We start from the raw sequence: 12,323 nt of genomic DNA on the forward strand, positions 1-12,323 counted from the left end.
CCGCCACAGCCCTAGTCGCATACGCAGATATGCAGATGTTATCACAGGTACAACAAAAAATTGTTCTAAAAGGGTTGTTCTACAAGGACAGGGTTCTACATGGGTCTGCATGCACATTTTTTCATCCAAGAAGGTTTTTCGAAGGGTTCTAAAGGATTCCTTGTTCGGTGACAAGGTTCTGCCTGGAACCTGTTATTCTACAGGAACAAGCTGGAAAACGCTTACTGAAGCGCCTTGCTGCAAGGAACTTGTATTGTGCCATCATTTAAGCTGCCAATGTGATGAATTTACTGTTTTGTTAAATTTCCCAGAGTACCCCAGTTCAGGAAGAGAGTAATGGCCCCCTGCCATCTCCTAAACCACAGGAGCCCTTGTCCAATCACACAGCTCCTGGTGAGTTGAACCATCTCTGTGGAACAATGCTTCTATGGGTGCCTGGCAACAGTGTCATCTATTATTATACAGCGTATTGTATATTCATATTATTATACAGCGTATTGTATATTCATATTATTATACAGCGTATTGTATATTCATATTGTTATACAGCGTATTGTATATTCATATTGTTATACAGCGTATTGTATATTCATATTGTTATACAGCGAATTGTATATTCATATTGTTATACAGCGTATTGTATATTCATATTATACAGCGTATTGTATATTCATATTGTTATACAGCGTATTGTATATTCATATTATTATACAGCTTTGAATTATTTGGTTATCAATCTTAACATCAAGACACCTTTGTAGAGAACTTTGACCTTCGTCCATCACATCTATTATCATCTGTCCTTTTCAGAAAAGGGCCCTCTTCAGTCTGTTAGGAGAACTCTCCGGAATATCTTCACCTCTCGAGACAGACAGGCAGAGGGACAGTCACAGGTAGTCTATAACTGTGTGTGTACAGAATGTCTGTGTCTGTGTTTGTGCCTGTGACTCTACGTTAGTGCTGAGCGATTAACCAACATGTCAGTTTTCTTGTTCGTTTCTTTAAACAACTAATTGACCAACGTCGGTTCAATTATTTGAATTCCATGTCGTTTTTTTCTGTGAGCTCAATACACATTTTCTCTAGAGATAAATCAGATCAAGCCCGAACTGTGCGATGTAGTAGGGAGTTGTAGTTTCCAACAGGCCAAAATTCTACTTAGTTTGACACATTAAATATGGTAATTAACTACAATGATCATAATCTGTTGTGCACCTACTTGTCCAGTCTGTGTGGTGCAGACACAAAGAGGGAGAGAAGAGACAGAAGAACTCGCTATCGAGAGGGATAGAGAGCAGGTACCTGAAAATACATAGTCTAAGTGATTGATAGTTTGTATTCAGCAGTCATAGAAATATGCCTTATTTACTTTGAAGATCTCGGCTACGAAAATAGTGATTTTGTCAGACGGCATAGGCAGCAGCTCCATAGAGATGAGATGATGGCTTGGAATGAAATAAAGTAATCAAATAATACAAATGTAATATACACTGTGAACAAAACATTCTTTTCCATGACATAGACTGACCAGACTGAGACAGGTTAAAGAAGTATTTTTATGCCTTGAGATAATTGAGTCATGGATTGTGTATGTGTGAATGGGCAAGACAAAAGTTTTAAGTGCCTTTGAACTGGGTATGGTAGTAGCGGTCAGGCACACCAGTTTGAGTGTGTCAAGAACTGCAACGCTGCTGGGTTTTTCACACTCAACAGTTTCCCGTGTGTATCAAGAATGGTCCACCACCCAAAGGACATCCAGCCAACTTGACACAACTGTGGAAGCATTGGGGTCAACATGGGCCAGCATCCCTGTGGAATGCTTTCGACACCTTGTAGAGTCCATACCCCAACGAATTGAGGCTGTTCTGAGGGCAAAAGGGGGTGCAACCATTGCCACAGGAAGTAAGGGTGCTGAAGGTGCTGCACCACACTGTGACAAATCTGAATTAAAACAGTTCTAATAATAAATACAAAACATTTATAAAAAAAAAAAAAACATTTACCAAAGTAGTGCTCTTGGCCGTTACTAGTCCTGTATTAGTGGACCGGTATTACCGCCTGTAGCACGGACAAAAAACCCAACCAACCTCAAAGCACTAATCGCTCAGCACTACTGTGCACACACCAATGTCTTCCTAATGATCACTAAAGTATTTCTGGTGCAGCAAATAAAGAGAATTGAGCAGCAAATAAATGACAGGGGTATTGAGCTGTTGAAATGTAGATACAGTTGAAGTCGGAAGTCTACATACACCTTAGCCAAATACATTTAAACTCCGTTTTTCACAAATTGCTGACATTTAATCCTAGTAAAAATTCCCTGTCTTAGGTCAGTTAGGATCACCACTTTATTTTAAGAATGTGAAATGTCAGAATAATAGCAGAGAGAATGATTTATTTCAGCTTTTATTTCTTTCATCACATTCCCAGTGGGTCAGAAGTTTACATACGCTCAATTAGTATTTGGTAGCATTGCCTTTAAATTGTTTAACTTGGGTAAACGTTTCAGGTAGCTTCCCACAATAAGTTGGGTGAATTTTGGCCCATTCCTCCTGACAGAGCTGAAGTAAATGAGTCAGGTTTGTAGGCCTCCTTGCTTACACACGCTTTTTCAGTTCTGCCCACAAATTCTCTATGGGATTGAGGTCAGGGCTTTGTGATGGCCACTCCAATACCTTGACTTTGTTGTCCTTAAGCCATTTTGCCACAACTTTGGAAGTCTGCTTGGGGTCATTGTCCATTTAGAAGACCCATTTGCGACCAAGCTTTAACTTCCTGACTGATGTCTTGAGATGTTGCTTCAATATATCCACATCATTTTCTTTCCTCATGAAGCCATCTATTTTGTGAAGCGCACCAGTCCCTCCTGCAGCAAGGGATCCCCACAACATGATGCTGCCACCCCCGTGCTTCACGGTTGGGATGGTGTTCTTCGGCTTGCAAGCCTCCCCCTTTTCCTCCAAACATAACGATGGTCATTATGGCCAAACAGTTCTATTTTTGTTTCATCAGACCAGAGGACATTTCTCCAAAAAGTGCAATCTTTGTCCCCATGTGCAGTTGCAAACCGTAGTCTGGCTTTTTCATGGCGGTTTTGGAGCAGTGGCTCCTTCCTTGCTGAGTGGCCTTTCAGGTTATGTCGATATAGGACTTGTTTTACTGTGGATATAGATACTTTTGTACCTGTTTCCTCCAGCGTCTTCACAAGGTCCTTTGCTGTTGTTCTGGGATTGATTTGCACTTTTCGCACCAAAGTACGTTCATCTCTAGGAGACAGAACACGTCTCCTTCCTGAGCAGTATGACGGCTGCATGGTCCCATGGTGTTTATACTTGCGTGCTATTGTTTGTACAGATGAACTTGATACCTTCAGGCATTTGAAAATTCCTCCCAAGGATGAACCAGACTTGTGGAGGTCTACAATTTTTATTCTGAGGTCTTGGCTGATTTCTTCAGAGTTTCCCATGATGTCAAGCAAAGAGGCACTGCATTTGAAGGTAGGCCTTGAAATACATCCACAGGTACACCTCCAATTGACTCAAATGATGTCAACTAGCCTATCAGAAGCTTCTAAAGCCATGACATCATCATGACAGAATTTCCCAAGCTGTTTAAAGGCACAGTCAACTAAACTTCTGACCCACTGGAATTGTGACACAGTGAATTATAAGTGAAATAATCTGTCTGTAATCAATTGTTGGAAAAATTACTTGTGTCATGGACAAAGTAGATGTCCTAACCGACTTGCCAAAACTATAGTTTGTTAACAAGAAAGTTGTGGAGTGGTTGAAAAACGAGTTTTAATGACTCCAACCTAAGTGTATGTAAACTTCCCACTTCAACTGTATCTTCTTTCCTTGGCGGTTTGATTGTAAACCATATTTCAAGATGGGAAATCTAAATATTTAGCCATTATATTTGCGTGGGATGAATCTCATTACTGGGCACTGCTCTCTATGTATACACACTCCCTTATCTAATTGAGTGTGACATGAATTCACATGAATTGCAAATGAAGATTGTTCAGAGTGTGTGCATAGTCAAGCATATTCCTTCTTAGTTCTATATGGAAATCAACATATGACATATGGTTATTTTTTCCCTGGTATGGCTGGCTGGTTGACTTTTCATATTACCATTTTATACTGCAAATATGAAAAACAATGTATGTTAATGATACTCAAGGATGTACTTGTAAGTACAGGGTTTGAGTTTGCACCTTTTGATCAACCTACCGTATCTCCCTATTCAATTATGATCCTAATATTTTGTCACTCGTCGTAGTTGTACAGTTTTCTACTGGATAGGCCAGCCTTTGGTTTGAATTGTGCACCCCAAACTCATGACTATTTCATAATGAAAAGCCAAGTTATTATTATATTTCACACAAATGCCTGGCTTCAAAAATCAACAAGAGTACATCGATGAACATGCAGCCCGCACAAAACATGTTATTCTTGACACTGCATTCAACCAAATCATTCTATATACTTTGAAGAGACTAATATGAGTTATTGGTTTCAAGAACAGCTGCAATCAGCTATGTTATGGGAAGCAGAAGTGAAGAGACTCTCATCACCTCACCTTGAAACTCTTCAAAGAAAATAGGGGCAACTAAAAATGTGTGCATGACGTTACTCGAAGTGTCTTATCTTACCCCCCTCCCCTCTATTTTCTCTCTCTCTCATCAGGAGCCTTGCGCCAACCCTCTCCTGTCCGATATGATGACACCAGAAGAGGTAACTGATCTCATTCAGGTCCACTTAAGTGCGGTCCCAAGAACTTTACTTCCCCTGACGCCATGCCAAATGATTAGAGTAGGCTGCCTTGTACATTTTCCAACACTTTTGTCCTTGTCAAAAGGGTCTGGGCTAATATGTTGAAACCCATAAGAGGGTTAAAAGGTGTAAACATCCATACATCTCTTATGGAGGCAGTTGACATTGAAGGTTGCGTTTTAGAGTGTTTATAGCCAATTACAGTGTTGCGTTTCTTGACATTGTGTCTGGTTGGCTGGTGCAGATCAAAGAATGGGAGGAGGCTGAGATGGACAAACCAATGGAAATTGATCAAATCCGAATAGATCCCTCCCCTTTCCAGCTAGTGGAGAGGACATCATTACACAAGGTTTGTTCAAGTGCTGCCAATTCATACCAATTTGGAGATACAGTATCTGACATCATGTCTAGACACATGGAAATACAACCAATAGTGGATTTGCTCAGAACAGAAGCCATACCAAAATGTTGCGGCCTAATTTGACGTCTGACCTTTTCTGCCTGTCTCAGACCCACACTCTCTTCTCATTACTGGGCCTGAGTCATGCCTATGTCACTAGTATCGGACAACTGGTGGGTGTTGTGGCACTTAAAGAGGTAAGAAAACGTCCTTTTCTCTTTCTTTTTTCTCTTTCTCTATTTCTGTTTTACAATATTTCATTGTCTTTTACTTGTGACGGAACCTGACAATTTAGTAAGGGTTGAGTCAAATTGCCTTATGAGTCTACTCATCGTGCTATTTTCATGTAATTCAATGGTGTGTTCTTCTAATGTGTTCCCTCTCTTTCCCTGTTCCCACTACCCCGTTCTCTCCCAGCTCCAAAAGGCCATCGAGGGCTCCACCCGTAGCGGGGTCCGGCTACGTCCCCCTCTGGCCAGCTTCCGTAACACCAGCCGAAAGTCATCCAAACCCCAGGCAACTTCAGCCCCCTCCTCCCCTCCCACCCCCTCCTCCCCTCCCTCCCCCACTCCCATCTTCCCCCATGCCACTGCCCCGCCACCCCCCCCGACACAGGAGGAGATGGCGGTGTGGATCGAGGGCACGAGGCGGGAGGTGGCAGAGGTGAACAGCAGCAGTAGCAGCAGCGGAACGGGGAGCAGCAGTAGCAATAGTAGCCCCTCGCTACCCCACTCCTTGCCCCTCTCCATCCCCCTCACCTCGCCCCTCTCCATGCCCCTCACCGTTGCCCTCTCCATCCCCCTCGCCGCCTTCTCCTCTCCCCTCACCGCCCTCCGGCCTGTCGCAAAGCAGCAAGTGGAGGAGAGTGATGATGAGCAGCACATCTAGCCTTATAGACGAGTGATGTTTTTTTATAACGTTTTTTTTTTATGGTGTGAATTTCTCTTTTAGTCTTTCTCTATCCCTCCATTTTCTCTCTCTCCCTATTGCCCTTTCCCGCTTTCGCTCTCTCGCTGTTCCTTCTCGCACCCTCTTTCTTCACTCGATGAATGATGTCTGTGAATCCAGGAGGAGAAATAATCTGGGCTCGATAATAGTACTTGACTTTTTAAGATTATAATTGGTGTCATTGGTTTTAAACAGGAGACAATGGCTACCAGTGATGCTCCAAGAGCTAAAAAATCAACAAGGCCCAAAAACGACCTTTACTAAACCCATCCTCACCTTGGGAGGGAGTTTTATGATCACCATGCTGGGTTGATAGATGACAGTGTTAAATCAGACTGACGACAGCCAACTCAGATGTAATGATGCTAGAGGTTTTTTACTTAATGATGCCATGACTCCAGCTGAACAACCGCCATCCCCCTCTGTAATTTAGATTAATCGCTCACTTGATGATAGCGCAAAGCAAACACATACTGATGACATTATTATGAAACTTGGTGAATTTTACATTGGTGACTTTTCCTACCTCCCCAAAAAAGCTGAATAGTGTTCATTAGGCACCAGATGGAGGAAAACGGACTGAAACTGGGGGGACTACCTCGACCTTGGCCAACAAGAAAGGCTCATTTTCGTTTTACGTTGCCAAACGTTGTAAAACGTTACCCTTTGCATGCCCTAATAAACAAAATCCTAATGTTCTTCTGACAAAAATCAAATCAAATTGTATTGTTCACATTCACATATTTAGCAGATGGAATTGCGGGTGTAGCAAAATGTGTGTGTTCCTAGCTCCAACAGTGCAGTAGTATGTAACAATTCACAACAATACACACAAATCTAAAAGTAAAAGAATGGAATTAAGAAATATATAAATAGTAGATTGAGCAATGTCAGAGTGGCATTGACTAAAATACAGTAGAATAGAATAGAGTATATACATATGAGATGAGTAAAGCATGATGTAAACAGTATTAAAGTGACTAGTGTTCCATTATTAAAGTGGCCAGTGATTCCAAGTCTATGTACTGAGCACAGAAGAAAAAAATCTACGGTATGACGCAATGTTTTATCTAAAAAGTAGTTGAATTATGAATTAACTTCTGTCACTCTACCACAACCACCTTTTTCTTTCTCCCTCTCTTTCTCTTCTTCAAACAGTTTCTCAGGTTGCTCCCTATGTCTTTAAACCTGCAGATGTTGGGCAGAGGAATCTTCCTGTCTGTTAAATGAAAAGGATTTTGATTGTATGTTGTCGATCTGTTTTTTAATGTATGAATGTACAGTTAAAGTGGGAAGTTTACATACACTTAGGTTGGAGTCATTAAAACTCATTTTTCAACCACTCCACAAATTTCTTGTTAACAAACTATAGTTTGGCAAGTCGGTTAGGACATCTACTTTGTGCAAGTAATTTTTCCAACAATTGTTTACAGACAGATTATTTCACTTATAATTCACTGTATCACAATTCCAGTGGGTCAGAAGGTTACATACACGAAGTTGACTGTGCCTTTAAACAGTTTGGAAAATTCCAGAAAATGATGTCATGGCTTTAGACGCTTCTGATAGCCTAATTGACATAATTTGAGTCAATTGGAGGTGTACCTGTGGATGTATTTCAAGGCCTACCTTCAAACTCTGTGCCTCTTTGCTTGACATCATGGGAAACTCTAAAGAAATCAGCCAAGACCTCAGAATAAAAATTGTAGACCTCCACAAGTCTGGTTCATCCTTGGGAGCAATTTCCAAACGCCTGAAGGTACCACGTTTATCTGTACAAATAATAGTACGCAAGTATCAACACCATGGGACCCCGCAGCCGTCATACTGCTCAGGAAGGAGACCCGTTCTGTCTCCTAGAGATGAACGTACTTTGGTGCGAAAAGTGCAAATCAATCCCAGAACAACAGCAAAGGACCTTGTGAAGATGCTGGAGGAAACAGATACAAAAGTATCTATATCCACAGTAAAACGTGTCCTATATCAACATAACCTGAAAAGCCACTCAGCAAGGAAGAAGCCACTGCTCCAAAACCGCCATATAAAAGCCAGACTACGGTTTGCAACTGCACATGGTGACAAAGATCCTACTTTTTGTAGAAAAGTCCTGTGGTCTGATGAAACAAAAATAGAACTGTTTGGCCATAATGACCATCGTTATGTTTGGAGGAAAAAGGAGGGATGCTTGCAAGCCGTAGAACACCATCCCAACTGTGAGGCACGGGGATGGCAGCATCATGTTGTGGGGATCCTTTGCTGCAGGAGGGACTGGTGCAATTCACAAAATAGATGGCATCATGAGGAAAGAAAATGATGTGGATATATTGAAGCAACATCTCAAGACCTCAGTCAGGAAGTTAAGGCTTGGTCGCAAATGGGTCTTCCAAATGGACAATGACCCCAAGCAGACTTCCAAAGTTGTGGCAAAATGGCTTAAGGACAACAAAGTCAAGGTATTGGAGTGGCCATCACAAAGCCCTGACCTCAAGCCCATATAAATTTTTTTGGCAGAACTGAAAAAGCGTGTGCGAGCAAGGAGGCCTGCAAACCTGACTCAGTTACACCAGCTCTGTCAGGAGGAATGGGCCAAAATTCACCCAACTTATTGTGGGAAGCTTGTGGAAGGCTACCTGAAACGTTTGACCAAGTTAAACAATTTAAAGGCAATGCTACCAAATACTAATTGAGTGTATGTAAACTTCTGACCCACTGGGAATGTGATGAAAGAAATAAAAGCTGAAATAAATCATTCCCTCTACTATTATTCTGACATTTCACATTCTTAAAATAAAGTGGTGATCCTAACTGACCTAAGACAGGGGATTTTTTACAAGGGTTAAATGTCAGCAATTGTGGAAAAACGGAGTTTAAATGTATTTGGCTAAGGTGTATGTAAACGTCCGACTTCAACTGTATTTACAGTACACTAGAATGTGTGAGCACACATGTTTACGTTTCTTTGTCTGTCTTTAGTCATGTATTTATTTATTTATCTTTTCGTAGAGCCGAATTGTCTCTGAATGAATTAACAATGTATAATGTAGTTAATAAATGTTAATAACTTATCTGCCATATTCTTTATTATTGTGATTATTCAAGGCATATGGATTTTGAACAGCATAATAAATAATATAAAATTATTAACTGAAAACGAATACAACTTTTATGAAACTATTACTGGGAAATGTAGTGCTACTTACACTATATTAAATGAACATGGGCTTTTGGAATTAACTTTGTACTTAGCAACATGCCTGTTCATTTAAAGCAGTAGAGGCATCTTTGTCATATTGATGAATTGGTGAACAAATGAGTGGTTCTCAGCTCCACTCCCACACTTCAGTCTTTCTGTCTTTCACTTCTATTGTCATCAACATTACAGGCAGTAAAACAATCTCCTCCAACAGAAGAATTAGTCAGTTATAAAGAGACAGACAGAGGGTAGTGAAGCCTACAGTAAGACGGCAGTAACAGAACCAAATAAGCCGTAGTGTTGACAGGACTATAACACTCCAGATTTCATAGCATTGTCGGAGGAACTAATGGCTTCCAAAAACATAAATGAGTAAATGTTGTGTCTTTTTAATACTTTTCAGCTGTGTCCGAATGAATGGAATATTTTAGTTGTCCTTTATTCATGATGGGTGTGAGTGACCCAGTCTACTCTCTGAATCCTAATCCAGCCAGCAAGCATATAGCAGTTTAGGCTCAATTCAGAATTTAATTTAGAATGCCTAATAAATTCCAATTAAATTATTTTTTGAATTTCATTTGAATTGAAGTAGATAACAGGATACAGAATTGCAATTCCAATTAGAATGAAAGGAAATTTAATTTAATTGCGTGAAATTAAATGAAATTAAGATGCCTCTTCTAGTATATATTAGGTGTAGTCTATCCAAAAATACATTGTGTACATTGTGTTATTTTTTACTATTTTCTACATTGTAGAAAACTTGTGAAGACATCAAAACTATGAAATAACACAAATGGAATCATGTAGTAACCCAAAAAGTGTTAAACAAATCAAAATATATTTTAGATTTTAGATTCTTCAAAGTAGCCACCCTTTGCCTTGATGACAGCTTTGCACACTCTTGGCATTCTCTCAACCAGCTTCACCTGGAATGCTTTTCCAACGGTCTTGAAGGAGTTCCCACATATGCTGAGCACTTGTTGGATGCTTTTCCTTCACTCTGCGGTCCAACTCATCCCAAACCATCTCAATTTGATTGAGGTCGGTTGATTGTGGAGGCCAGGTTATCTGATGCAGCACTCCATCACTCTCCTTCTTGGTCAAATAGCACTTACACGGCCTGGAGGTGTGTTTTGGGTCATTGTCGTGTTAAAAAACAAATGATAGTCCCAATAAGCGCAAACCAAATGGGATGGCGTATCGCTGCAGTATGCTGTGCTAGCCATGCTGGTTAAGTGTGCCTTGAATTCTTAATAAATCAATGACAGTGTCACCAGCAAAGCACCCCCAGATCATCACACCTCCTCCTCCATGCTTCACGGTGGGAACCACACATATAGAGATCATCCGTTCACCTGCTCTGCATCTCACAAAGACACGGCGGTTGGAACCAAAAATCTCAAATTGAGACTCATCAGACCAAAGAACAGACTTCCACTGGTTTAATGTCCATTGCTCATGTTTCATGGCCCAAGCAAGTCTCTTCTTCTTATTGGTGTCCTTTAGTAGTGGTTTCTTTGCAGCAATTCAACCATGAAGGCCTGATTCACGCAGTCTCCTCTGAACAGTTGATATTGAGATGTGTCTGTTACTTGAACTAATTTACATTTACATTTACATTACATTTACATTTAAGTAATTTAGCAGACGCTCTTATCCAGAGCGACTTACAAATTGGTGCATTCACCTTATGATATCCAGTGGAACAACCACTTTACAATAATGCATCTAAATCTTTTAAGGGGGGGGGGTTAGAAGGATTACTTTATCCTATCCCAGGTATTCCTTAAAGAGGTGGGGTTTCAGGTCTCTCCGGAAGGTGGTGATTGACTCCGCTGTCCTGGCGTCGTGAGGGAGCTTGTTCCACCATTGGGGTGCCAGAGCAGCGAACAGTTTTGTGAACAACTCTGTGAAGCATTTATTTGGGCTGCAATTTCTGAGACTGGGAACTCTAATGAACTTATCCTCTGCAGCAGAAGTAACTCTGGGTCTTCCTTTCCTGTGGCATGAGAGCCAGTTTCATCATAGCGCTTGATGGTTTTTGCGACTGCACTTGAAGAAACGATCAAAGTTCTTAGCATTTTCTGGATTGACTGACCTGGACTGTTGTTTCTCTTTGCTTATTTGAGCTATTCTTGCCATAATATGGACCTGGTCTTTTACTAAATAGGGCTATCTTCTGTATAATACCCATACCATGTGACAACACAACTGATTGGCTCAAACGCATTAAGAAGGAAAGAAATGCCACAGATTAACTTTTAACAAGGCACACCTGTTAATTGAAATGCATTCCAGGTGACTAGTTTATGAAGCTGGTTGAGAGAATGCGAAGAGTGTGCAAAGCTGTCATCAAGGCAAAGGGTGGCTACTTTGAAGAATCTCAAATATAAAATATATTTTGATTTGTTTAACACTTTAATAATTGCTACATGATTCCATATGTGTTATTTCATAGTTTTGATGTCGTCACTATTATTCTACAATGTAGAAAATAGTAAAAATAAAGAAAAGGCCTGGAATGAGTAGGTGTGTCCAAACTTTTGACTGGTACTGTAATGGTATGCGTGAAGGGCTGTAGGAAGTCAGGCGCAGGAGAGCATATAGTTGGTAGCAAAACGGAGCCTTTTGTTTGGCGACAAAAAGCACACGGCACAAACTAACACGAAATACAAAATAAGGGTTTAACATAACCCAGCGTAACCAGCCTAACGTGCGCATACATGAACAGATAAACAATCACTCACAAACAAACATGGGGGAACAGAGGGTTAAATAATGAACAAGTAATTGGGGAATTGAAAACAGGTGAGTAAGACAAGGACAAAACAAATGGAAAATGAAAAGTGGATCGGCGATGGCTAGAAGGCCGGTGACGTCAACCGCCGGACGTCGCCCGAACAAGGAGAGGGACCGACTTCGGCGGAAGTCGTGACAGGTACTGTATATAAAGTATTGTTGAAACAATTGATTTTCAGGACAAACTCTTAAAATGTATGAT

The 12,323-nt window shown here is 40.8% G+C and overlaps 1 protein-coding gene across 1 annotated transcript in view; it reads left to right on the forward strand.

Annotated features, from left to right (window-relative positions):
* The window catches only part of LOC106569994 (chloride channel protein 1), a 36,579-nt gene extending 28,978 nt beyond the window's left edge, over positions 1 to 7,601 (forward strand). The window contains exons 18-23 of the mRNA XM_014141823.2: positions 312 to 393; positions 811 to 893; positions 4,692 to 4,739; positions 5,023 to 5,127; positions 5,289 to 5,375; positions 5,596 to 7,601. Coding sequence (XP_013997298.1) covers positions 312 to 393; positions 811 to 893; positions 4,692 to 4,739; positions 5,023 to 5,127; positions 5,289 to 5,375; positions 5,596 to 6,066 — 876 coding nt within the window. The 3' untranslated portion in view covers positions 6,067 to 7,601. The remainder of the gene's footprint in view (positions 1 to 311; positions 394 to 810; positions 894 to 4,691; positions 4,740 to 5,022; positions 5,128 to 5,288; positions 5,376 to 5,595) is intronic.
* The last annotated feature ends 4,722 nt before the right edge of the window (positions 7,602 to 12,323 follow it).

The sequence above is a fragment of the Salmo salar genome, chromosome ssa14 (genome assembly GCF_905237065.1).
Source record: "Salmo salar chromosome ssa14, Ssal_v3.1, whole genome shotgun sequence".
Taxonomy (NCBI): Eukaryota; Metazoa; Chordata; class Actinopteri; order Salmoniformes; family Salmonidae; genus Salmo; species Salmo salar.